The 27,962-nt window shown below is 43.2% G+C and overlaps 1 protein-coding gene and 1 long non-coding RNA gene across 5 annotated transcripts; one reads left to right on the top strand and one right to left on the bottom strand.

Moving 5' to 3' along the window:
• The first annotated feature begins 1,740 nt into the window (after window positions 1-1,740).
• LOC123510787 (fibroblast growth factor receptor 4-like) lies at window positions 1,741-27,962 on the top strand. Of its 3 annotated transcripts, none has more exons than XM_045266161.1 (14): window positions 1,741-1,952; window positions 9,665-9,992; window positions 10,947-11,094; window positions 11,239-11,394; window positions 12,616-12,772; window positions 15,719-15,942; window positions 17,621-17,765; window positions 21,143-21,321; window positions 21,540-21,822; window positions 22,148-22,443; window positions 22,557-22,750; window positions 23,148-23,288; window positions 23,707-23,812; window positions 24,634-27,962. In XM_045266161.1, the coding sequence occupies exons 1-14, from the start codon at window positions 1,802-1,804 to the stop codon at window positions 24,721-24,723; spliced, it is 2,598 nt and encodes an 865-aa protein (XP_045122096.1). In that variant the 5' UTR covers window positions 1,741-1,801; the 3' UTR covers window positions 24,724-27,962. The 3 variants fall into 3 exon arrangements, with proteins under 3 accessions (XP_045122096.1, XP_045122095.1, XP_045122097.1); XM_045266160.1 differs by having other exon boundaries at window positions 21,140-21,321; XM_045266162.1 differs by lacking the exon at window positions 15,719-15,942 and adding an exon at window positions 14,613-14,803 and having other exon boundaries at window positions 21,140-21,321.
• Window positions 17,155-20,903, bottom strand: LOC123510788. Of its 2 annotated transcripts, none has more exons than XR_006676597.1 (2): window positions 20,632-20,903; window positions 17,155-17,806 (listed from the first exon to the last, which is right to left on the bottom strand). It is a non-coding gene; the product is annotated as an uncharacterized LOC123510788 (long non-coding RNA). The 2 variants fall into 2 exon arrangements; XR_006676596.1 differs by having other exon boundaries at window positions 20,717-20,903.

Genomic DNA, 27,962 nt, shown 5'->3' with positions numbered 1-27,962 from the left:
ATAAGGAATAAGAGGAAAGAGGAAAATGTAGCTTGAAGGAAGGAGGAGGAGGAAAGATGAAGGGAATATAAGAAGAGAATGATAAAAGGAAGGAATTAATAAGGAATAGGAGGAAAAAGATGTAGTTGGAAGGAAGGAGGAGGAGGAGGAAAGATGGAAGGAAGAGAGAGAGGAATCGAAGAAAAGAGGAAGAAGGTGTAGCTATAGAAGGAAAGGGAGGAGGAGGAGGAGAAGGAGGAGGAAAGATGGAAGGCGATGGGAGAAGGGAGAATGATGGGAGGAAAGAGCTAATAAAGAATAATATGAAGGATGAAAGAGAATAGAAGGGAGAGAGAGAGAGAGGAAGGATGGAAGGAAGAGGAGGAGGAATGGAAGGAAAGAGAAGTTAATAAGGAATAAATTGATGGACGGAAGGATGGCTGAAAGAAAGGGGAGGAAGAAGAAATAGAAAGAAAGATGGAATAGAAGGGGATTTGATAAGAGAAAAGAGAGAAAGATGAAGAAAAGAAGGGGAAAAAAACATTAACTAAAAATAAAGGATGAGAGAGAGAGAGAGAGAGAGAGAGAGAGAGAGAGAGAGAGAGAGAGAGAGAGAGAGAGAGAGAGAGAGAGAGGGTAAAAAACTTAACATATCCTCCCCATCCCTCCTTTCCTCCCTCATTCACCATCACTCACTGTCATTCACTCACCTTCGTTCACTTTTTCCCCTCACCTGTCACCTGCCCTCTCTTCCCTTCCATCTCTTTCCCCTCTTCCTTCATTCCTTCCTTCTTCTTGTCTTCTCATGCACTCCTTTATTTCTTCCTTCCTTTTCTATTCCCTTCATTATTCTCTTTTATTCATTCATCCATTATTATTGTTTATCATATATTTCTCTCATTTATCAATTTATTCAGCTATTTATTCATTTTTGTCTAACTTTCACTCACCTGGGTATATATTCATTATTATTCATTGTTGTTCACCTGTTGACGTATTCATTCACTGTTATTCATTATTATCTATCTGTTGACCTATTTTCACTCATCTACGTGTCTATTCGTGCATTTACCTATTATTTTGACTCTTTCTAACTTTAAGTCTACTCCATATTTCCCTTTTTTGACCTCATCTACCTATTCACCCATTAATTTTACCCATTATCATTCATCCCATAAAGTTAATTTGATTTATTCTAACTTAAACTTTGCTCTATACTTCTTTTTTTTCCTCTCATCTACCTATCTACCTATTCATTCATTATGTTTTACCCTATTAAGGTATTTTGACCTGTTTTCTAACTCTAAATATGTTGCACACTTAGCTATCCTCTCTCCTCTACCTATCTACCGATCAGTGTTCATCCTATTAAAGTATTTTGAGTCATTTCTAACTCTAAACTACCCCCACACTTGCTTTGTCTCTCTCATTTACCTATCATACAGACTCCAATTTACCCCACACCTTTTTTTTTTTTTTCCTTCTTTCTCTCACCTCCCTATCTACCCATTACTCTGGGGAACTCTGGAACTCCCTGCCTGCTTCTGTATTTCCACCTTCCTACCACCTGACTTCTTTTTAGAGTTACAAGACAATTTTCCTGGACTTGGCTAACTCTCTCACTCTTTGAAGGGGACTGGCAAACAAGTGGGCTTTTTTATTTATTGATTTATTGATTTATTATTATTCTATCCTCCTTGAAAAATGTATATATGTTCGGATTAAGTTATTTTCACCCATTTTTTTTACTTTTTCTCAGGGACTAAACGGGTGGATGATGGTGAGTGAGGGGTGAGTCAACTGAGAGCCTTAAACCAACACAATGAAAGGACTCACCACCACCAGCACTACACCAGCAGGACGAGGAGGAGGAGGAGGAGGAGGAGGAGGAGGAAGAAGAGGAAGTTACAGGACGTGGTTGTTTCTCCTCCTTCTTGCCTCTCTACTACGTGTGTCCACCTGTCTTGCTATCGGTAAGTGGCGGGAAAACTCTCTCTCTCTCTCTCTCTCTCTCTCTCTCTCTCTCTCTCTCTCTCTCTCTCTCTCTCTCTCTCTCTCTCTCTCTCTCTCTCTCTCACTTTGGAGAGTCTTAAAGTGTATGCGGAGGAGGAGGAGGAGGAGGATAATGATGATGATGATAATAATAATAAGAAGAAAAACAGGAGGAAGAAGAAGAAGAAGAAGGAGGAGGAGGAGGTTTCACGGATCAGAGGTCACGGAACACACTCCTACGGATCATATTGTTGTTGTTGTTGTTGTTGTTGTTGTTGTTGTTGTTAATGGTGGTGGTGGTGATGATGGCAGTGGGAAAGAACACACACACACACACACACACACACAAAGAGAGAGAGAGAGAGAGAGAGAGAGAGAACCATGTGTTAAAAATCGCTGGTCAAGAAGCCGAGGAGTGACATGGCTACCCTCCTTCCTCCCTTCCCTCCCTCCTTCCCTCCATCTCTTCCTCCATTCCTCCTCCCTTTCCTCCATCCCTCCCTCCCTCCCTCATTCCCTCCTTCCCTCCACGCATCTAACTCCTTTTCCACCTTTTCTCTCACTTCTTCATCATCTCTCCTCTTTCTATCTCTCCTTTCTTCCATTTTCCTCCATCTCTCTCTTCCTTCCCTTGCTTTCCTTCCCCTTGTGTGTCCTCTGGTGAAGGAAAAGAGAGGAGGAGGAGGAGGGAAGGCGAGTGAGGTAAAGAGGAAGGAGGGAAAGGAGGAGGAAGCCGAAGAGGAAAAGATTGGTGAGGTTAAGAGGAGGAGGAGGAGGAGGAGGAGGAGGAGCAGGAGGAGGAGAAGTCTGGTGAGGTAGTAACGAAGAGAAGGAGGAGGAAATGGAGGAGCTTGAAGAGAAAAAGAGAGAAAAAGTGAAGTTTGGAGATGTTTAGAGAAGAAGAAAGAAGAAAGCGAAGGAGAAGAAAAGAAGAAGACAGAGGAGGAGAAGGAAAAGGAGGAGGAGGAGAAGGAGAGAAAAAAACTAGGGATCTGGAGAACTAGAAACGAAGAGGAAGGAGAAGAAAGGAGAAAGGAAAAGGACGAAGAGGAGGAGGAGGAGGAGGAGGAGGAGGAGGAGGAGGAGGAGGAGGAGGAGGAGGAGGGAAGGGTCTGGCGGCCGGGCATGTCGACCTTATATATTTTTTGTGCTTTCTTCCCTTTTGTTTTTGCTGCTTCCCGACACTGTGTTATTGTTGTTGTTGTTGTTTGAGTGGTGGTGGTGGCGGTGGTGGTGGCGGTGGTAGCGGTGGCGGTGGTGGTAGTGGTGGTATTTGGTTATTATTAGCCTTGCATAAGAAGTAGTGGTAGTAGTAGTAGTAGTAGTAGTAATAGTTATTCTTGTTGTAGTTGTGATACAGTAGTAGTAGTAGTAATAGGAGTAGTAGTAGTAGTAGTAGTAGTTGTTGTGATGTAGTAGTAGTAGTAGTAATTGTTGTTGTTGTTGTAGGAGTAGTAGTTGTAGTAGTAATTGTTGTTGTTGTTGTTGTTGTTGTTGTAGTTGTTGTTATTGTAGTAGTAGTAGTAGTAGTAGTAGTAGTAGTAGTAGTAGTAGTAGGGGAGTAGGGGCAGTATTAGTAGTAGTAGTAGGGAGAGTAGTAGTAGTAGTTAATGTTGTTATTGTTGTTGTAGGGAGCAAATCTTTCATTCATAATTGGGACAAGAATTACTTAGACACACAAGATGAATGGGAGACAGGGGGAGGAAAAAAGCGAGAGAGAGAAAGAGAGAGAGGGAGAGAAAAAAAGAAAAAGAAAACTCATGAATGAAGAAACTCGAGACGTGTGTGTGTGTGTGTGTGTGTGTGTGTGTGTGTGTGTGTGTGTGTGTGTGTGTGTGTGTGTGTGTGTGTGGGCTTATTTGCCAAGATGAGGTTGTTTGTATCCTAATCCTTTATCCTCTTCCCTTCTTTATTTTGTTTATCTAATCCTTCTATATTTCTTTTAGCTAACCTAACCTAACCTAACCTAACCCAACCTAATCTAACCTAACCTAACCCAACCCAACCTAATCTAATCTTATTTCATATATATTTTCCTTCTCTTTTCTCTTTCCTTTACATATTCTCTCTCTCTCTCTCTCTCTCTCTCTCTCTCTCTCTCTCTCTCTCTCTCTCTCTCTCTCTCTCTCTCTCTCTCTCTCTCTCTCTCTCTAACCTAACCTAACCTAACCACTCCAACCCACTCCACCAAATTCCACCCCACCCCATCCTTTCCCAACCAACACATCACAACCCATCTCCCTAACACACCCACTAAACACCCACACCACGATACACCCACACCACACCCACTAAACACCCACACCCTAATGACACTTCACTAATCGATCACGTGACCCCCCCCCCCTGGTGACCTGTGTGAAGTGACCTGGGCGTGGAATAAAGAAGAGGAGGAGGAGGAGGAGGAGGAGTGCCAGGTCAGTGCCATAGGAGCCAGAGACTTGACACCCCGAGGCACTGTGGGGGGTGGGGGATGGGTGTCCAGGGGGGGTGATGGGAGTGAGGGGGCGTTTCTCCCCAGTAGGTCCCAGCGGCGCCCCAGGGGATCAGAGGGGGACCATCTCCTGTTACCTGGGATCTTCTTGAGAGAGAGAGAGAGAGAGAGAGAGAGAGAGAGAGAGAGAGAGAATACTGCATTTCACAAATAAACGAGAATAAATAAATGAAAATAAAGAAAAGAAAAAGAAAAAAACTGAAGGAACAAATGAAAAAGGACAATAAAATAAAAATGAAGTTACCAGAGAGAGAGAGAGAGAGAGAGAGAGAGAGAGAGAGAGAGAGAGAGAGACATAAACCTCCTTAAAGTGACTCAGGACCACTACTAGGACTCTTAGAAAACCACAGTCTTCCCCCCCAGTCAATTTGTTAGGAGGAGGAGGAGGAGGAGGAGGAGGAGGAGGAGGAGAGACCTACATATGAGAGTCGTGTCCTGCTGTGGTTGGAGAGGAAGAGGAGAAGGAGGAGGAGGAGGAAGAGGAGTAAGAGCATTAACAACTGAGCGGAAGAGATAGCGAAGAGATAGAGAGAGAGAGAGAGAGAGAGAGAGAGAGAGAGAGAGAGAGAGAGAGAGATCACATAGAATTCACCACACACCACGATTTCATTTCCTACCCACAAAATTTCACTCTAAGTAGGATTAACAGCATTACGAAGAGAGAGAGAGAGAGAGAGAGAGAGAGGTGAGAGGTTAAGTGAGGATGGAGGAAGCGATAGGAGGGAAAGAAGAGGATTAAAGAATACTTAGGGAATTAGAAAGGGAAGGATGGAAAGGGAGAGAAGATAGGAATACAAAATAAAGGGTTAAATGAAATACCTTCCTCCTTGTCCCTACTCCTCCTCCTCCTCCTCTTCTTCTTCCTCCTCCTCCTCCTCCTCCTCCTCCTCCTCCTCCTCCTCCTCCTCCTCCTCCTCCTCCTCCTCCTCCTCCTCCTCTCTTTTCCTTCCCTAGAGGACACACGATGGGAGGAAAACAAGGAAGAGAAGAGGATAGAGACTTAGGAATGGTGTTTGCGAGACCAGACCACCTGCAGAAGGCGAAGGAGACACAGAAGAAGGAGGGTATGAAATGTAACTCGAAATGAAAGGAAAGACGAAAAGAAAACTGGATACCTTAACCCTTTCATTACTGGGAGGCATTTTTACCTTGAGTTGTGTGTACGATTAGACGATTTTGACATTAGGAAGGCTCTATGGAGGTCAGAAGATTAATAGCCACAGTCTTCACTATTTTAATCCCCCCACATAATTTTAAAGCTGTATAAAATCACCAAATAGTAAGCAGAATGGTGTTGTAGGGGCTAAACAGTACATTACTCATTTAATCCTACCACTCCCTGCCCTTTTACGCCAACCACTCCCAGTCACTCCCTTTCTACATCACAGTTACATAAATAATTACTAAGATCGAAGTAAAGTGCCACAATAAGGAGCGCCTCTACCTTCTTTGTTCGAGAGGTGGTGAGTGGCAGTGGTGTGTGGTGGTGGTGGTGGTGGTGGGGGGTGTTTGTGGCGTGGTATGTGTACAGGAAGTGCTCTAGTTTACCCTGCTTCTGGTGGTGGTGGTGGTGGTGGTATGGTGTGAAATGTGGTGGCAGTAGTGAGTGGGTGGAGTAATGTGGAATTGAGAGTATAGTGGTGGTGATGGTGGTGGTGGTTGTAGTTGTAGTCCTAGTAATGGTGGTGGTGGTGGTGCTGGTGGTTTTGGTTGTAAACTCTTAATTAAACCAGTGTCTCGGATGACGCACCGCTGTCACTCTTCCTTCCCTCCCTCCTTTTCCCTCCATCCCTCCATCGGCCCCTTCTCCAACTCCCTCCATCCCTCCTTCCCTCCATTTTTCCCTGTGTCCCTTCGTTTCTCCCTCCCCTCCCTCCATCCCTCCATTTTTCCCCCTGTCCCTCTGTTTCTCCCTCCACCAGACCCCTACTCTCCCTTCTTCAGGCCCCACACCCACTCCCCCCATCGAGCCATCGACAGGAGGCACCCACTGCGTCTGCTTGTTGACTGTTATAGGTAGTGACGGACGGGCGGGGTGGGCGGTGCGTTTTTGCGGTGGGCGAGCGGGGGAGCAGGCAGGCGGGGGGCTTTGCGGGATCTGGAGGCACTGGGACGAGGCGGGACGGGACAGGGTGGGCGGCGGCCTCCCCAGCTGGCGTGCACATGTCCCCACCGCCGGAAACCTGGGCACATTTTTTCCCCTGCAGGACCCATAGAGAGGCCAGGGAACCCAAGCTGGCGGTGAGGCGCAGGGAGAGTGAGGGAGAGTGGGAGAGTAGCAGGCAGGAGTGAGGGAGGAGGCTGTGAAATGAGAGGGACTGAGCTGTGAGCGGGAGTAACGGAGGCTGTGTGAGAGTGGAGAAAGCTGAGTGAATGAGGGAGAAGCGAGTGAGAGGCTGTGCGAGGGAGATTTGGAGCATGTGTGAGTGAGAGAAAAGACGGGAAGCTGTGAGAGAGGGGAGAGGGAAGGGTATGTGAGAGAGAGAGAGAGAGAGAGTCTATCATAGTAATGCTGATTGTGTGAGTCTGGTGGTGATGAATGAATCGTGATGAAGAGAGACTGAGATACACAGATGCAAACTCAACACCACAGGGCTTCTACACCACCATACCACACCACAATGACACCACCACAACAACTCGTACCCCTGCAGACCACACCACACCACATCACACCACACCGCACCGCACCACACCGCACCTCCTTTACATTGCAAATCAGGGAGCGAGAACAGCCAATCACAACACGAGGCGGAGCAAACGCGGGGCTCACTGGCTACCGGGATTAGAAAGTACACGTGTGATTGGCTGGGACGCAGACGACAAAAGCCAATCAGAGCACTGGCGTGGACATGATGGATGGCGGGAGACAGGTAACACCCCTCTTCCTCCCCCTGTCCTCCTCCCTCTCTCCCTTTCCAATACAGGTGTAGTGGAGGCTGCCATCAGTAGTAGCGAGAGGAAAGTCACTATCTTCATCTCATCTCGAGGGAATAATAATATATTTGGCCTCGTGTCTACCCCTCGCTGGGTACTGATGAGGCTGCCTGAGTTACTGGCCGGGAGGAGAAGAGCGGGGAGAGGACGGGAGGACGGCTGGACTGGGAGAGAGTGAGAGACGGAGGGAGAGGTAAGGGGTGGGTTGGCTGGAAAGGGTTGAGCGGAGATACAGAGAATGTGTTTGGATGGCATTGAATAGACACGGAAGGAGAAAGAAAAGGAAGCGGGGAGAGAAAGATAGAGTAGGAAGAAAAGGAGGAAAGGAGAGAGAGGAAGAAAAGGAAGGAAGGAGAGAGGAAGATAAAATAGAAAGAAAAGGAAGAAAGGAAGGAGGGGGAGAGAAAGTGTAGGAAGAAAAGGAGGAAAGAATTGAGAGAAAGAAACATAGAAGACGAAAGGAAAATGGGAAGATAAATAAGAAGAAAAAGAAACGTAGATATGGAAGTAGAAGATGAAATAAAGGAGAGGAAGGGAGAAAGGAAAGGAGTAATAGAAAGAGGAAGAGATGGAAGGGTAAACCGACAAGGAGAGGAAGAAATGGATTAGAACAGGAAACGGAGGAAGGACATAATAGGCAAAGAAACAGGAGAAGAGAGAAAGAGACGAGAAGGATTAGAGGAGAATTAAGAGAAAAGTGTGTGTGGAAGGCAAGAGGAAAGAGAAGAGGAGGAGGAAGACAAGGATTAGGGAAGAATTAAGAGGAAAATAAAGCGTGCGAAGTAACATGATAAGAGGCGAGACTTGATGGAAGAAAACGGGCGTCAGGTGGGGGGAGACTAAACAAGGTAGCGGTGATAAGGACGAGGCTTGGAGCGAGGCGGCCACGGTACCAGTCATAAATTGAGCTCAGGCATGCACAGAAACATTAAATAGGAGAAGTTAATAGTCGTATCTTCATTATTTTATATCTTGACTCCTTATACAACCAAAGATTAAGTAAAAGTACGGCTGACAATCACTTTTACGTACACTTAATTTTGATTCTCTTGACGCTTATTGCTGGAAAAGAACTACGGAGAATGCTTGCTGGATGTTGTCTTTTTCTCGTTCCTTGATTCCTTTGAAAATACGATTGGCTTGAGAGGAACAACACTAAACACTGCTAAACAATCTCCTGATGCGATGGTATTTAATCCTTCCTGACTTTTATTTACTTTAAAGAACCACGGAGGATAAAAATTGCAATCTTTTAACATTCCTTTAAGCGCAAAAAGAAAATAGATAAAAAGGACACAAAAGCTTTTAATTCTTCGTATTCTCTTTCACTGTACGATAAATTTAGCTAATGAAAGTTAAAACAACACTAACTTTTCATTATTTTTGGTGTATATTATATCCTAAAGGAACAGCAGGCGCCAGAGAGGATCACAGTCTATAATAAGAGCACCCACTACCGGCCGGACGTGCTCAGTAGCAAGAGGACCGCGGAGGGGGACGCGTGCGGACAGACAAGACAATCAGAATTAATGTCGCCCCTGATAAAGCCACGCAGACAAGGGTGAAAGTGAGGCGCCCCACCATGACAACCTCGCCCTTACCACCTCACACACCCACACACACACACACGGGGACCCAGCACACACACACACACACACACACACTCAGTACCTAAGTGTTCACGTGCTTGCTTTACACTCCAGCAACACAGCCTCGTCTTTATGACCTCCACTTGGTTAGAATTACGACTTCGAGGCAGGAGGAGCAGGAGGAACAGCAGACGAAGGTGTACTGTGCATCTCTGTCTTAAATTTCTCCTTTGTTGATTAGCTTTTGATTTTGTATTCCTTGTTTGTGAATGGAGGAGGAGGAGGAGAAAAGGGTTAACGAAAGTGGAGGTGGAGGAGGAGGAGGAGGAGGATGAAAGTTGAGATGGAGGAAGAGGCCAGGAAGAGAAGGATAAGGATGCCTAGCGAAAATGAAGGAGGAGGAAGACTAAAAGAAAAAGAAGAAGGAGGAGGAGGAGGAGGTTGACGAGAGTTGAGGTGGAGAAATAGAAAGAAGGAAAAAAAAGAGGATACGAATATGAATTAAAGAAGGGAAGAAAAGGATAAGGATGTTAACAAAAATGAAGGAAAAGGAGGAGGAGGAGGAGGAAGATCAAAAGGAGAAGAAGAAGGAGGAGGAGGAGGTGGAGGAAGAGGACAACAACGATGAAAAAACGAAAAAAAACACTAAAATAGAACCCATTTCTTTCCTCAGATTACTACGATGACGACGGAGGAGGACGAGAAACAGAACCAGGCAGAGGGAGCGGAGGCGGCGACGGAGGCGATGAAGGAGGCGGTGACGGAGGCGATGACGGAGGCGGTGACGGAGAAGCAGGAGGCGGCAGCGGCAACATGGAGGTGGAGAATATTCACTCCTCCCATCAGCTACGAAAAGTCATGGTCGGGGAAAGGTTTCGTTTAAAGTGTCGCCCTGAGAATTTAGTCAACGCGCAACAGCAGGACTTTACCGCCGTTTGGTACTTCAAAAGCGAGCGTCTTGAGGACCTGAAAACCCCACGCATTAGAATCACAGCCCCCAGGTAAGGCTCTCCTCCTGCTGGTGTTCAGGGAGAGGAGTGTGTTTGCCTAGCATCCACACAGTTTGTCATAAGTGTGTTTGTTTGGAGGATGTTATGATAATGTGAGTTGTGATTTTTTTATTGTTCGGTCAAGTATACCAAGGTTCTACTCCTGCTGGTGTTCGTTTACCTGGTGTGTCTGTAGCTGGTGGTGTTATGTTGAGGGTTTGCGTGTGGGTTTGTGTTGTGCTACTACTACTACTACTACTACTACTGCTGTTATTTCTACTTCTACTGCTACTGCTACTGCTACCTCCACCAAACACTTTCCCCCCTCTCTCTCTCTCTCTCTCTCTCTCTCTCTCTCTCTCTCTCTCTCTCTCTCTCTCTCTCTCTCTCTCCATCATTTGTTTACTTCAGACACCACGACCATTAGTACTACTGCTGCTGCTGCTATACTACTACTACTACTACTACTACTACTACTACTACTACTAATCCCTCACGGCGGAGCTTAACGGGCCCTCTATTCTCTCCTCAATGGCTGGAGGTGTCCCGAGGTGCGGTGGAGTGTTTGCCATTGTTTTGGTGACTCAATAAACACGGCCAGAGACACACCTGCTGGGCTCGTATTCTCAAAAACGTCTGTGCTTCACTTCCACTCTTTCTAAAGGCTTTATTTAAATTTATACGAGTTTTTTTAAGGTGTTTTTTACGGTTCCAAAGGTAGATTGATAAGATTTCTACATTATTAACAGGAGAAACACTCTTGAAAACCCCGCTAATCATCTCTGTGACCGTGGAAAGTAGTCGTGGTAATAGAGCAAAGCGTTTCTGAACACGGACCTTCCTAGATACCAACCTGCCCTTCACGTCTTACTGCCAATCCCTCTAATCCCTCAACCAGGCCGTGTGAGTGTGTGTGCGTGTGTGTAGAGCTCCCAGTAAATCTTTCTCTCCCTCTCCCTCCTGCAGTCGAGCGTGGCCCAAACTGCGGGTGAAGGAGGCGCGGCTGGAGGACTCCGGTGTGTGGGCGTGCAGGTGGCGGCTGGCGGGGCCTTATAGGGGCTGGGTCAACTACACCCTGGATGTGGTGGAGCCCCCGGGACCCTCGCTGCCCCAGGTGAGCTCTTGCCCCGGGAAAGATAATGAGAAACTTTACATTTCCCGATGAAAAAAAAATGGATAGAATAAGAAATCAATAAAGATAACACTGACTCTCTCTCTCTCTCTCTCTCTCTCTCTCTCTCTCTCTCTCTCTCTGCAGGCCTTGTACGCGGACAGCAAGGTGTTGGACGAGGATGTGTGTGTTCCTCCTGAATTTACAAAGGACCTCAACTTGCTCACCATCAAACCAGCGGGCAATGTGGCGGAGCTCAAATGCCAAGCTCGGGGCACCCACCTTAACACCACGTGGCTCAAGGTAAGAGAGAGAGAGAGAGAGAGCTTTATTGTTTTGTTTTGTTTTGTTGTCTTTATCATTGCCATCATCTATTTTCTGGTTGTTTTTCTTTTCTTGTTCGTTTTTGTTTTTCCGTCTTTTCTTTCTTGTTCAACGTTTTCTTTCTCATCTTGTTCTTGTACTTGCTTTGTGGTCTTGTTCTTGTTCATTTTGTTCTTAGTCATTTTAATTCTGCCTTTATATCCATCTTGTTCTTATTCTCTTTCATTCACACTAGTTCATTTTGTTCTTACTCTTGTTCTTATTCTCTTCATATCCATTTTGTTCCTATTCTCGTTTCTTTTTTTTTTTTTTCTTTTCTATATCCTTCTTTTTCCTATTCACGTTCTTCTATTTCTTCCTCATCACCACCACACTTTTTCTTGTTCATTTTGTTCTTACTCTACTTCTAATTTGTCTTCATATCCTTCGTGTTCCTATACTCCTTCTCTTTTCTCTATTTCTTCCTCAACACAAGAGCCTCAACTCCCCACCACCTGTTTCTCTGTCACTTCTAGGCCGCTCTTGCAAAACATTCCTTTTCTCCCATTACAAACAAACAACGCTCTCTCAATCTTCCATCAAACCGACTGGGCACGAACAAGGCTTTTCTGATTCGGGACACACATTATCCTCTGCTGTGCGTCTTATGTCCGTCCACTTAGGTGATGGACAGTAACCATGTCCCGTCACTGATGCTCGGGATGTCCAGCCTTGCTCCAGCCAATCTGTCGCCTTTCGGCCTTTGAGAGACAGGGTCAAAATTTTCGGGTCGTACTCCCAAACACCACTGAGCTTCACCTTCACTATTTGAAAAGGGTTTATTTTAATTTACACGAGTTTTTAAGGTGTTTTTAAGGTTTTAGAGGCAGATTAACAAGATTTTTACAATATTAACAAGAAAACTCTTGAAAACAACACTAATAATCTCTCTAGCCTTGGAACGTTTTTTTTTATGGTTTTAGAGGCAGATTAACAAGATTCTACATTATTAACAGGAGAAACACTCTTGAAAACCCCACTAATCATCTTTGTGGCCTTGTAAGTTAGTCGTGGTGAGACAGAGAGAGAGCAAAGCGTTTCTAATCTTTATGTTACTCCTTCAACATCGTGGCTTTTCATGACCCAAACCACCACCACCACTTGTGCCTTTATTTTATTACGAGCATGGTGGCTTAATTAGTGTTCCATCTCGCCTCGCAGGACGGAGAGAAACCAGTCAGACAGCTCGGCGACGTGAAGATCAAAGGGGCGATGCTGAAGATGGAGAACCTGGTACCAGCTGACTCTGGGAATTATACCTGTGTGGTGTTTAATGAGTGTGGCGCCATCAACCACACCTACGGCCTGGAGGTGCTAGGTGAGTGTGGCTGACTGCATGGCTGTTGCTGGCTGGGAGTGGGTGGGGGGGGCTTTCTCTCTCTCTCTCTCTCTCTCTCTCTCTCTCTCAGTTTTCCGTGACTCACTTGGTTTTCTCGTAAGTTTTGCATCTCTCTCTCTCTCTCTCTCTCTCTCTCTCTCTCTCTCTCTCTCTCTCTCTCTCTCTCTCTCTCTCTCTCTCTCTCTCTCTCTCTCTCTCTCAGTTTTTCCGTGACTCACTTGGTTTTCTCGTAAGTTTTGCATCTCTCTCTCTCTCTCTCTCTCTGTTTTTCCGTGACACTTGGTTTTCTCGTAAGTTTGCATCTCTCTCTCTCTCTCTCTCTCTCTCTCTCTCTCTCTCTCTCTCTCTCTCTCTCTCTCTCTCTCTATCAATTATTTACTGTTGATCTAAGACATTTTTAATAAAGTCATGTCATAATTGAATCTTACTAATATTAGATAACTCACAAACTTAATGAGTCAATAATACTTTCAATTTCAGATGTGTTTTGTCATTGAGATTTACCGTGTTATAAATTCAACTGTATTTTGTCATTTAGTATTCAATCGTTTATGTGAAATTAATGTTCGCTACACTCATCCCTTGATACACTAAGCTGAAGTGATTAACCCCCTTCAGTACCATGCCCCGTTTTCATATTCATTCGGATTATTTAGCGATTTTATACAGCTTCAGAAACTTATGTGGGGATTAGAATGGTGAAGACTCTGGCCATTAATCTTCTGACATTCACAGATCCTCCCTAATGCAAAGTAAAATCATCTAATCACACCCAAAAGTCACAATAAAATATCTCAGTATTGAAGGGGTTAATGATGTGTTCAGCAGGGAAAGGGAGAGGAGAGGAGTGTGTTACGATGCATCTATATTAAGTTCATTGTGGCGTTAGGATAAGAAGGATGAGGTCAAGGAGTTCAGAGGATTACTGTCATAGGATTAACTTTGTTGTGGTGTTACAATGAGTGATGAGATTCGATAGCATTAGAGAAGGATAAGGAGTATTAGGTGAAGGTTGAAGTGGAGATGAGTAGTCAATATTAGTAGTGAGTGGTATTACAGAGAATAAGAGTGTAAGTTTATATTATAGTACAGACATTTATGATAGCAAAACATAACACACAGAATTAATATAGAGTTTAATAATATAAGTGCCATGTACAAATAGTGCCAAGTTGTGCCATAGTTGAGTGGCAGTGTTAGCAGGACCAGTAGAGTAGTATTAATTTGACACGTGGTTAAATGTGTGTAGGATGCCAAGGTAGTGACAGATGGGGATGTCAGTGCCAGAGGGTGCCAACGTTACTGTCAGTGGTAGAATGACAAGAAAAGGGTTTTTACTTTGATTTTAGGTTATGTATAAGATATCAAGGAAGTAAAATGAAGGTAATCATGTCATTAAGTGCCAAATAGTGCCATTGTGTTAGTGAGAGCAGGAAAGTAGTAACAGGATGCCAAGGAAGTTACAAATGAAGTGCCAGACAGTAGATGAAGACAAGTGCTGTGATGAAAGTAGAAAAACAGGATTAACCTCTTCAGTACTGGGATTCATTTTCACCTTGAGTTTTGGGTGTGATTAGACCATTTTATTGATATTAGGAAAAATCTATGGAGGTCAGAAGATTAATGGCCAAAGTCTTCAGTATTTTAATTCCCCACGGGTTTCTAAAGCCGTATAAAATCACCAAATAGTAACCAAAATGAATATGGAAATGCATTATGGTACTGAAGGAGAAATTATAGGATGCCAGGGGAGGGACAGATGAGAATACAAGTGTCAGAGAGTGCCAGTGGTGTCATGTTCTCCCTGCCTTGCCTGTAGAGCGCCTCCCAAGCCGGCCAATCATAAACAAGGAGCTGAGTAACATGACAGTGGTTCAGGGCAGCGAGGTGAAGCTGATGTGCTCTGTTATATCCGACCTGGTGCCTTACATCACCTGGGTCAAGCACTCCACTCGCTTTAATGGAGTGGACGACAAGGGCAATATTATAAACCGCTTGTTCATTGTCAAGGTAAAAGTGGAAGTGTTTGTAGAGGTGGTGGTACTGGTGGTGGTGGTGGTGGTGGTGGTGGTACTAGGGGTTTGTTCCTGGTGGTGGTTGTAGTTGTGGTGTCTCGTGTCTTTTATTGTCTCTCTTTAGTCTGTACTGTCTCTTGGGTTGCTTTGGGGTGATTAATTGAAGGGTTTGCTTATCTCGCCTTTTTTACAAACATTTGCTGCCACGTGTGAATTACTGAACCATCACAGGTATTGTTCACAGATATTGTTCTTCATTACTCATCTTCACAATCCTGAGAGTAATGGTTTCTTTGTATCCTATTGTTGGTGTGATGCACTGTGGCACTATGGCAGCAGGTGTCTGGTGAAGGCAGTTAAGGGGACTCTTGTCAAGGCTTTGGGTGAAGCTGTGAAGTGAGGAAATGGACTCAGACCAATAGTGACACTACAACTGCACCCAATTCTCCTGTCTCCTCTTGTGTTCCCCTGATCTCTTCTCTCTGCGTGGCTTGTGAGGTGGAGGTGTAACTTGGATTAGGTCACCAGTAAGTACAAGACCTTGTGGGACACCTGACAGACTGAAGGCGTCAAATGAGACTGTACTGCGAAACCACAGCATCAACTGGTCTACTTTTGACAGGTTTTGGTGGGAGGTGTCAGGTTTCAGTGCTTCCATGACTAGTAGAGATACTTGAACTGCAGCAAGGATTCTGCAGCATCAGTGAGAAGAAATACATGATAACCTGACAGATCACCTGAAAGTACACAGTTTTGATAAGAGCCTTTCATGGAACCACATTAGCAAACACCTCAATCAGATTCCATAGAGGTGCAAGACACATTGGAAGCTTGGAAGACCCCACCACTAACAAATGCAGAGGTTACTGATGGCCAGGGAGCCTCACTAACCCTCGCCTTCTCACCTTAGAGCACATCCCGTCACGGCCAATCATCACCAAGCACCTGGAGAACATAACAGCCTATGTGGGTGATAAGGTGGAGCTTAAGGTGGACATCTGGACTGAGAACACCCTGATGCCCTATGTGGTGTGGAAAAGAGACCTGCCCTTCACATGGTCCATGACTGTGTGGGACAAGACACCGCAAGTGGTGATATCACCTGAAGTCCTCACGGCGGCAGTGGCAGGCCAGGTTAGCCTCATTGGACTGCTCTGCTCTGCCCAGAGATTTTGACGCCCAATCTTCAAATGACTGGGAGTGTGTGCCATGTGTGTCTAACAGCATGAGAGTGACGAACAACACAGCACACACACACACACACACACACACACACACACACGGTAACTCAGTGGTTAGAGCGCTGGCTTCACAAGCCAGAGGACCGGGGTTCGATTCCCCGGCCGGGTGGAGATATTTGGGTGTGTCTCCTTTCACGTGTAGCTCCTGTTCACCTAGCAGTGAGTAGGTACGGGATGTAAATCGAGGAGTTGTGACCTTGTCCCGGTGTGTGGCGTGTGCCTGTTCTCAGGCCTATCCGAAGATCGGAAATAATGAGCTCTGAGCTCGTTCCGTAGGGTAACGTCTGGCTGTCTCGTCAGAGACTGCAGCAGATCAAACAGTGAAACACACACACACACACACACACGTCCTTTTGTGTGTGTGTATGTGTGTATGCATAATGACATGTTTGTTCCTGAAATGGCAAATAAGATGTACAATTGCCTGAAAACCAAACAGTACAAATATCAGTTTGTACTCTATGGGCCAGGCAGCTTGTCACTTTTTGTCATCTGCACCTGACACACACACACACGCGCGCGCGCGCGAAAGATCGATCTATGAGCTCTGAGCTCGCTCCATAATGGGGAAGACTGGCTGGGTGACCAGCAGGCAACCAAGGTGAATTACACACACACACACACACACACACACACACACACACACACACACACACACACACACACACACACACACACACACACACACACACACAAACTCCTTACCTGTATGTGTTTGTTGTTGCTGCTGCTGTTGCATGTATGAGCAATGAATATATGCTCAGGAACTTAGCATATATTTGACAAATGCACTGCATGGATCCAATATGTATAATTTGTGTATTGATGCAGAGAAATGACACTATTGATGGTAACTATGATGGTGATGACAAGGATGGTGAGTTGAGAGTTGTGTTTGTTCTTGTTTACCTTATTGTACTGCACAGCTATTTAAAGTAGTTTTGAAGTTGTTTGTTTTGTTAAGTGTTGACTGTTAACTTGTGTTTGGCTGGTGTAGTGTTAGGTGAGTGTGTTGCTTGTGTTGCTTGTATCAATACAGTAGTCTTGCTTCTCTTTCTGCTTGTATTTCATGTTTTGTGTTTGTGTTGATATTCAAACTTCATTGTAACTATAATTTTGTACTTTATAGACATTTGTTGCTTCTCTACTAGTAGTATTAGTAGTAGTAGTAGTAGTAGTAGTAGTAGATGTTGTTTAAATTTTACAAGTTGCAGTACAATTACATATAAGTAGGTGACATTTGTAATATTTTCACTTCTATACAGCTTGCTACAGCATTATACTTAAGCATTTATTTTAAGTTAACAAAATTAACAAACTAATTTAGAGTAAAATAAAAAAAAAGTGTAACAGCTTGATTACATGAAACTCAAAATAGCTTAGAGTTTTTGTTGACAGATTTATGATGATATTAGATTTACAATTTTTTTTTTCAATCAGATGAGATAACAATGCAATAAAATGGACAAAAAAAAAAAAAAAAAAAAAGTCATTCTATGCAAGACAATTTTGAATGAGCCAAACGTTATGACTCATATTGTGTTGTGTTACTGAATGGATTGTTGCCACAGGAGGGACGCAACATCACCAGCTCGGAGGACCCCCAGGTGTTGATCTTGAGTAACGTGACAGAGAGGGATGCCGGCTGGTACACCTGCATTGCCGCCAACAGTCTGGGCACATCCTTCTCCACCGCTTATCTCAGCGTCATTGATGGTGAGCAGAAAGATGGTGTTTTTTTATCTATCTTGATCAATCTGATTAGAAAATTAGAAAATTTTTTATTTAATTCAATAGTTTATTTAGCCATGATAAAAGCAACAGTATGTATTATTACAACAATATTGACAATGGCTTGGCCCGTGAAATAAAACCATTTCTTATTGGCCCATGAAGATCTAAGTTGTATTCAAACTAGAGTGTCTCACATTACCACTTACATTTCAGTACAACACATTCATACTTCAGGCAAACATCACAACGATACACAACCCTCAGGTTCTCATACACACACAGAGCCACAACACAAAAACATTCATACATGAAATGAGTTGAGAGTTTTGTTAAATGCCATCCCCCAAACAAAGTTTCAGTTCTGAATGTATGGATAAATAATTGTGTGATTTAATGTGATCAAGGTTTCATTAGGCAGTGGTGGTGAACTTTGTGAATTATGCTGTTAGATTTAGAGATTTTATCTGTAATATAGTTTGTGTGACCCTTCCACATTAATTTATGCTTTATACCAGGGGCCGTCAACCTTTCTCTCATTAAGAATCCCCTGAGTTATAAGACAATCTATCCGACCCCCCAGTAATCTGACGTTGAACAGAGTCTTAATTTAGTGACTGACACTGACTCATTATGCAATGGTACTGCAAAGGATATTAGATCACCCATCTAAATATCCACAGAAATCTTGTGAACTCTTAGGGGTTTGCAAACCCCAGGTTGAGAATTCCCTGCTCTATACCATACTTTATTGTAGAAGTTTTGGCAATTTTTCTGTCATGTATAACTATTTCAATATCATTTGTAACAATTTTATTACTGGAATAAAAAATGTGTTTAGTTTGTCAGTGTTTAAGGATGGTTTGAATAGTACAATGCTATTCCATAGTATTGTAATTTGTTTAGTAAGATGTTGTGATCTAAGGTTTCAAAAACTTTCTTTATATCTAAAAAAAAATAATACTAAATTAAATTTACTATTAACAAGATCTTGCAAGGTTTTACCTATAAGTTGGATAATAGCTTTTGGGGGAAGAATTTAGACAAAAACCAAATTGAAAATTACTGAAAATTTTGTTAACCTTTAAGAATTTTAGAAGTCTGTTTGATGTACAGTGCTCAAATATTTTACTTACAGAGTTAAGAACTGAAATTGGACAATAGTTGGTGACTTTGTCTTTCTGTCCTTCTTTGAATACAGGTGTTATCTCGGCAATTTCAGTCTATCTGGAATGCCTGACTTCTGATCTTTTTCAGATTTCTGATTGGGGCAGAGAAAACTTAGTTGTGTTCAATGCCTCAAAAACTCAATTCTTCCATCTACCAACCTGATATAGCCTTCCAGACAACTATTCCCTCTTCTTCAATGGCACTTAGCTGTCCCCCTCTTCTATACTGAATACAGGATCCTTTACTCATAATTTAAACTGGAAACTTCACATTTCATCTTTTGCTAAAACAGTTTCTATGAAGTTAGGCATTCTGAGGCATCTCCACCAGTTTATCTCATCCCTCCCAACTTCTAACTCTGTACAAGGGACTCATCTTCCCATGTATGGAATCAAAAGCCTTTTGTCTGAACTCCCCTCTTTTTCCTCACCATCGGAATGTTGCATCTCTTGCTATCTTTTACTGGTATTTCATACTAACTGCTTTTCTGATCTTTATAGCTACATGCCTCCCCTCCTCCTGTGGTCTTGTTGCACAAGGCTTTCTTCTTCCTCTCACCCATACTCTGTTGAACTCTCTAATGCAAGAGTTAACCAGTACTCTCAATCATTCATACCTTTCTCTGGTAAACTCTGGAACTCCCTGCCTGCTTCTGTATTTTTATCTTCCTATGACTTGATTTAATTTAAGAGGGAGGTTTCAAGACATTCATCCCTTTCTTTTGGCTAACTCTCTCAGACCTGCAAGTGTGCCTTTTATTTTTTTTTTTCTTGCCCTTGACTTATTATCTCTTCTTACATAAAAATAAATAAATAAATAAATGATAAATGAATCAGCTTTGAGATAATTGGAGGAAACACCATTGCTGTCAATTTTAATATTTTTATGTGAATTCCTTCTAAACCAGGTGAAGAATCTTTTAAATCATTAATTATTGAAGAATTTTTCAGTGATGTAGTTAATGGAGGGGCAGAATCTGGGTATTGCTTATTAAAGTTGTTGAAATACTACAACACTGGGAGACACAACACATGTTGGTAATTCCTCTGCAAGGTGATCACCAATTGTTGAAAATATTCATTATCACCAATCACAGTTGTGTCTTTAATTAGTTTATTTTCAATATTTAGGGATTTAATAATGGATTTTTTATTTGAGGATTTATTTAATAAATTATCTATTAGACTCCAGGTGCCTTTATTTTTACCAGAATTCATCTTGAACTTGCTTTTGTGATCATTTTTTTTTTTTTTTTAGGATGATCTAATAAGGTATTTACTCTGTTCTTTAATTGTTCATTCTTAATATGTATTGTTGTCCAAATATGATTAACTTTTTGAAGTATTTTTACATACTATGTCATTTCTTTCTTTAAATAGTTGCACCAATTCTGGAGTGGTCCAAGGTTTGTTTACTTGCTTACTCTTTATTCTGACCACTTCTAATGGGTATATTTCATCAAATGGGTATGTTTCATCAGTAATTGATTTTATGGGATCAGCAAATTTATTAAATGATTCGTTAACGTCATTATCAAACTGTAAATTTGTAGTTGCATCCTGCATAGCTTGTTAACAGAGTCATTATTTAGTTTTTTATAATCTCTATTTGAAAAAGAAAGCTCTTTCAGATGTAATTTTGTATTGTTAAAGGCAATAAAGGGAATAAAGTAATCACTTACATCCTGAAGTAATGTTGTTGCTGTTAATCCTTGTTTGGTTGATGATACTTGCACGTTATTGGACACGTCCTTCTTCACTGCTTACCTCAGCATTATTGATGGTGAGTTGATAGGTGTTGCTTCTTTCCTGATTAGTGTGATTGGTTTGGGTCCTTCCTCACTTTCTTTCTTCCTTCCCTTTCCTTCCTTTTTTCCCTTGAGTTTGCTTCTTCCTTCTATCCCTTTCCTTTCTTCTTATGTACATTTATTCCCTTTTTCCTTAATTTCTTATTGTTTCCTCCCGTGCCTCGTTTTTTTTTTTTTTTTTTTTTTTTTTTTTTTTTTTTTTTTTCCCTTCCAGATCTTCCTTCCAGCCTTCCATCTTGCTAAGAAAGATTGATAATGAGATGGTTAAATTCCTTCCTTTTCCTCCTAATGAGTATGACTGCTGTCTTGTTTATTCTCTTCACAAGGAATTACAAAGAACCTCAAACCAGAGACTCACCAAATTACTCCTTTTTCCCCACAGCAGAGCCCAAGATGCACGACCCAGAGTACCATGCCATCATGGTGCTGACGGTGGTGCTGCTCTCAGTGATGATCATCGGCAGCATCGTGGCCTCCTTTGTGTGGAAGAAGTGGCAGAAGGAGAAGCGGCGAGCTATTGAGCTGGAGAGAGCCAAGGCCATCACGCAGCACTGGATCAAGAAGGTCAGTGGAAAATATTAGTTTTATCTTTTTGTCACAGAAAATTGATGCTGCAACCTACTCCTTGCCTTACTGCATGCAGAGGAATATGTAGTGTATTGTACAGATGCAGAGTCAACCTGCATCTTTGACACTGAAGATGATTAGCATCAAGGGACAGCTACTCTTCATTGAGGCCACATGCATGCCATCACTGAGGGCCATGCCTGACTCTTCTGCAGGTGATCGTTGAGCGGCAGAACTCTGACGCCTCGCAGGAGCCGCTCCTGGTGCCAACCATCAAGATCGAGCACTGCCAGTCCCGCTCACGTCTGGGTTCCGAGATGACTAGCAGCATCTCTGAGTACGAGCTGCCCCTGGATGCTGACTGGGAGCTGCCCCGGGCCAAGCTGATCTTGGGGGAGTCACTGGGGGAGGGGGCGTTTGGCAAGGTGGTGCGGGCCGAGGTGCAGGGAGTGAAGCGGCCGAGCCTCGCCTCCACTGTGGCCGTCAAGATGCTGAAGGGTGAGCACATCATCCCAAATTTTACATACCTTGCACTGCCAAACTATATACCACAACAGCAATGCTCCACTTGTCTCATAACATCATAGGAATGAAACGAAGCTTTTTTTTCACAACTTCAAAAGTCTCTACTGTGCATTTCTTTAGTTTGCTTTAGAGATCATTTCATCTTTCATTTACCTCATTAATAAGAATTTCCAATTTTTCTATTGTCATTCCCTGTCTTTGTATCTTCCTTTTCTTCGGTCTATATTTATCCTTTTATATCTCTTTGTTTCTTTCCTTTCCTTGCCTGCCAGCCTCACCCCAAGCCTTGCTTCCACAGAGGGCCACACTGACTCAGAGCTCATGGACTTGGTGTCAGAGATGGAGATGATGAAGATGATTGGAACACACATCAACATCATCAACCTGCTAGGCTGCTGCACTCAGGATGGGCCGCTGTATGTGGTGGTGGAGTATGCAGCCCACGGCAACCTGAGGGACTACCTGCGCAACAACCGTCCGTCCTCGGGGTACGAGAGGGCCATCGGGCAGGAAATGGATGCCATCACTCAGAAGGACCTGGTCAGCTTTGCCTTCCAAGTGGCCCGTGGCATGGAGTACCTCGCCTCAAAGAAGGTTGGTCTCTCACTCATTTCTGTTTGGCTCTTTAAGACACAAGTACGTACTAGTAATGTTGAGATCACGTCTTCTTGTGAGTGTTGACCCCGTGTCTGTGTGTCCCCACACAGTGCATCCACCGTGACCTGGCCGCACGGAATGTTCTAGTCAGCGAGGACAGGATCATGAAAATTGCCGACTTTGGTCTGGCTCGGGACATCCACAGCCAAGACTATTACCGCAAGACCAGTGAGGGCCGTCTCCCTGTCAAGTGGATGGCCCCTGAGGCTCTGTTCCACCGTGTCTACACCTCCCAGTCTGATGTGTAAGTGTGCTGGGGCGGCCTGGCTGGTGCAGGTTACTTTAGGTGGCTTACACTTCATAGGGAGCAGTGCACTCTTGTACTGTGTTTGACAAATATGGATTAATTAGAATGAGTTGATTTAGAAATTAGTGCTGATATGAGATGCTAAATGATATTATTGTACCTTTTATCACACATCTTATTAACTTCATCCTATCTCTTTGTAGCTGAAAGGGTTCGTATAACCTTCAAATTTACAGAAATATGTAAACCAGTGACTGTAACAAATTAACAGCACAAGAACATTGCAATATGTATAAAAAAAATTACAAACCCGTGTGTCAATATTGGGCTTTATATCTTTAACTTGTTTAAACATTACCAAGAAACATTACTCAGATAAGATTTCCTTCCACAGGTGGGCTTTTGGCATCCTGCTGTGGGAGATAATGACCCTGGGAGGCACACCCTACCCGACTGTACCATCTGTTGCAAAACTCTTCCAGCTGCTGCAGGAGGGACATCGGATGGACAAACCTTCAAACTGCTCCCTTGAAATGTTAGTGCTTGCCTCAAACATTGTCTTACTGCTGGACAGTCATTTAGCTTGTATTTCAGTGTTTTTTTTTTTTTTTTTTTTTTTTTTTTTTTTTTTTTTTATCTGCCTGTAGGCACACTTGAAGAGTGTATGGGAAGCACTGTTCAGCTTCTGGCCATTAGTGGCACAGGCACTAGTGGTACCCATGTAAGGGCCCATATCACAACCCAAGCTCATCTTGGATGCTGCAGCACAGTATATAAAGAGTAATCTAGAAGCAATGACATGAGTTAAAACAGTCCACCACCACTGTGTGTGATCATTTTAGCATTTCAGTCATGTAATGTAAAATAAGGAAAGAAAACACGTCAATACTTAAAGATAACGGTATGATGATTTGTATCAAGTAAATACTCTAAGCTTGGCTCCCTCCATACAGCTACATGATCATGCGGGAGTGTTGGCGCTACCAGCCCACCCAGCGGCCCACCTTCAAGGAGCTGGTGGAGGACTTTGACCGCATTCTCACCCTCTCCTCCACAGACGTGAGTAACTTGTGCGCACCAGTATGTGTGGAGAGATGTTAATGTTGATAGTGTGTGTGTGTGTGTATGTTTCACTGTTTGATCTGCTGCAGTCTCTGACGAGACAGCCAGACGTTACCCTACGGAACAAGCTCAGAGCTCATTGTTTCCGATCTTCGGATAGGCCTGAGACCAGGCACACACAACACACCGGGACAACAAGGTCACAACTCCGTCGATTTACATCCCGTACCTACTCACTGCTAGGTGAACAGCACCTACACGTGAAAGGAGACACACCCAAATATCTCCACCCGGCCGGGGAATCGAACCCCGGTCCTCTGGCTTGTGAAGCCAGCGCTCTAACCACTGAGCTACCGTGTGTGTGTGTGTGTGTGTGTGTGTGTGTGTGTGTGTGTGTGTGTGTGTGTGTGTGTGTTTCTGTGTGTGTGTGTGTGTGTGTGTGTGTGTGTGTGTGTGTGTGTGTGTGTGTGTGTGTGTGTGTGTGTATTTATTTATTTAGTTGTATTTACCTATTTCTAGTTTTACAAGGTCTGGGCTTTATGCTCGTGTGGCCCCGTCTCCATATCAACACTTATCCAAGTTTTCTTTAAAACTATGCACACTCTTTGCTGACACCACTTCCTCACTTAAACTGTTCCAAGTCTCGACACATCTTTGTGGGAAACTATCTTTGATCATAGTGTGTGTGTGTGTGTGTGTGTGTGTATATATATATATATATATATATATATATATATATATATATATATATATATATATATATATATATATATATATATATATATATGTTAATGTCTAACTTCCACCATGACCCACAGGACTACCTGAACCTTTCCCTGCCCCACCTGGACACTCCCCCCAGCAGCTGCGGCTCCTCCCTCACATCAGACATCCTCTCCCCGCACTGAGCCCATCTCACCCGGCCACGTTTGCACCAAGAAGGCAGAGGTGGTGATGAGCAGTAGCAGTGGTCGTAGTGTGGTGGCATGTACAGTACTTGGTCATTGTATCTTTAACATATATGATGAAAGACTGCAGGAAATGATTTAATGTTCTTAGTGAAGTGTGAAGTGTGAAAAGTGCGTGAAGAGTACGAATGTGTGTGTCATGAGGCTGTAGATGGTGACAATTACTGTGTTATGATGAGAGACGAGAAAGGAACAAACATGAATTCATTGACAATACCATGTTAAGAACTTGCACAGAAAGTGAATGGATGGTAGTAAAAGACAATTGAAGTGAAGTGAAGTGAAGTGTGTGTGGTGTGAGGCGAGACACTGCTGCCCTCCTGTGTGTCGTAAATACTTCGTGTTTTGAAACTGTTCAAAACTGAAATATGCTTAGACTTTTATTCTTTTATGTGGAAAAGATGACTCCTAACCAATGCATTAAGTCACTGTTGCATGAGCACAGTGAATGGGTCTGTGATGAGTGGTGTAAGAAAACCACGAACTCTAAACTTGCTTGGTGTTGCCTCAAAGTGACTTCCAATGTGTCTTGCAGATACGTACTTGTGCTGTATCTCTATGCTTGTCAATCACCTGAAATACTATGATCAAAGAAGTGTCTGATTTATTTTTATTCATATTTATGTCTGTGTGGTCCATAGATGTGCTATGGATGCTTAGAGTAGTGACAACAAACAGTGTTCATGTACTTAATTTATTAGGGATTTTTTGTACAAGTTCTCTTTGTAATATTGTCACTGTACTACCGAGCAGTCATTGTCAAGCTATAGTCTTAGCTGTAATTTTTGTGCCATATCTCGAGTCTCCCCTCTGCCAACAAGCGTCTGTGTCATAAAAGGTGTTTGAGAGAGTGAGGGTAGGTGAGGGGGGGGTCAGCGTGGGGTTGGCGATGGCAGCGGCAGCAGCAGCAGTTCTCAGGGTAGGGGCGCATGGCAGAAGGGGATGCTGAAACCTGCATTTATGACCGTACCAGTGTAGTGACAACACAGCCAGGGTCAACTGGACACCTGTGGTGCTACAGTGATCACCACGTTCCAGGTGAGGTGTAGTTGACCTTGGTTGTGACACCACTGCACAAGCTTGCAGAGTAGAGTGCTTGTGAGACTTGATCAGGGAAAACACAGGGTCAATTCAGCTGTCAGAGTAGTTTCATAAGGTATTTATTTACCAACCCATAATCTTTGCATGGCCTGGGTCCCGGCGGGCAGCCTGCCAGGACGTGGTGGGGGGGAGGGATACCATGTGGTTGGGAGATGCATCTTTTGTATGAGGCTTTGATCAGGGCACCAAGATGTGGTAAGAATGAGGCTTGCTGGCTATTGAAGGTTGGGTCCAAAGGAAACAAGCACAAGGCCAATCAGTTATTTTAATTTCACTTCCTGAACAAAGGTACAAATGAGGAAAGTCTCCTCATTGTCAGTAAAACAAGGTATTTTTCCTTGATATAAATCCCAGTCAGAGCAAATTGATTTACCATAATTGTTAAGAGTCAGCTATGGTGCTATAGTTTTTAGTTATGCTAAAAGATGTTGAAAGGCAGTGGAGGCAGATGACAGCAGCACACACCACTGTGCACTGCAGTGTTCTACAACACCTCATCACTGACAAGATGCTCATCACAGGCAGGTGTTGCTGACTGGCTGCTGTAAGAAAATTCTCTCCATAAACCAAATGCTAATTCCTTTTTTTCACAATGAAAATGTTTAATGTTTTTACTGCAATGTGTTTGCTTCCTCTGATGTGTGGGAGTCATGCCTTAACCCCAAGTGAAGCCAGCCAGGTCAGCCATGTGAGTTGACCGCCGCCAGGTGTGTTAAGGACAGGTGACTGGTGGCAGGTGTGTCCCCACAAGTGCACATGGGGGAAGTGTTTGCTGTAGCTCCCACAAGTTCTCATGTACTAGTCACCCACTGTAACCTGCACCAGCCATGGATGTCCTGCCTTCCTCTCCTCTCCACTCTTCCTAGTTTTCTTTATCGCCTCTTCTTTTCTTTTTATTTTGTCCTTTAAAGCTCATGTATTGCCATTGGCAACTGAATGAAAATGTAGGAGAAGGTTGAAACTATCAGCATCTCATACAGTGTGCAAATGATGCAATTCAAGATGACAATGTCTTCCCTATAAGCATAAAATTTTGTCATTTCATATTAATTTTGGTATTTACTGAACAGAATTTACTTTTGCAAATATCCCATAATGATAAACCAAAGTTATGTCAATGACATAAAATTCATAATCTTGCTTTTGTTCAGTTTTCTTAGAAACATTTCATATGAGAGTAAGGCAATGGTTGCTTCAAGGAGAGCTCTGCCCAGTGCCTTGTGAGAGCTGTGAGGTACACAGTGGCACTCAGGCTACAGCAGCAACATGTGGATGCCACAAGGAGGGGAGCCTTTGCAGGGAAGGAGGCAGGCAGGACTTCCAGGAGGTCAGAGATTTAAGTGCCAAGAGTTAAGTGATGCCAAAGGCTTACACACGTCCAGGTCAGTGACAGGGTGTGCCACCTGGTGCTGACCTTCACTAACATTCTCAAACACGTCTATTCTGTAAGGCAAGGTCTAGGAGGGTGTATCACTTAGCAGTTGTTGCACTTTTTAGACTTCCATCTTAGTCATTAACTTTATGTACCATAATCTGTGTGAATGGTGATAGTAATATGACATTTATGTACTTCAAATGTTATGACAATTTAAATCATTCTTCTCTTACTTAGCCTTCATAAAATAATGGAAGATATTTTTGTTTATTTACTCAGAATGGTAAAGCAAATTTCATAACAGTCTAAATTTATAGATTGTTTAATAAACTGTAAACATTCTTTACCTGATAGATGGAGGGACTGTGGTCCTCAATCTTCAAATATTTGGTTAAATGTAACAATTTTGTAAAAACTATTGAGCCCAAAGTCTTGACTGGTCACTTCAGATATAAATGTTAAGCAGTAACTGCATAGTAACAATTAATACTAAATGTAAAGTCTGAGCCACTAAATTTGGAATACAAATTCCCCAAAGTAAATAGGGGAAGTTTTAGATCAAGAACATCCTTAACATAACAGTACTGGTTGGTGGCTTATAGATAGACTGATCCAGAGATGGTGGCTTTAGTTTTATAACAAATTTTTGTACATGTGAATCAATGCATGTAGCAATACACAGAATAAATATTTGTTGTCTTAT

This window comes from Portunus trituberculatus, chromosome 30 (genome assembly GCF_017591435.1).
Source record: "Portunus trituberculatus isolate SZX2019 chromosome 30, ASM1759143v1, whole genome shotgun sequence".
NCBI lineage: Eukaryota > Metazoa > Arthropoda > Malacostraca > Decapoda > Portunidae > Portunus > Portunus trituberculatus.
The sequence above is the reverse complement of the archived record's forward strand: the minus strand, read 5'-3'. Positions and strand labels throughout refer to the sequence as shown.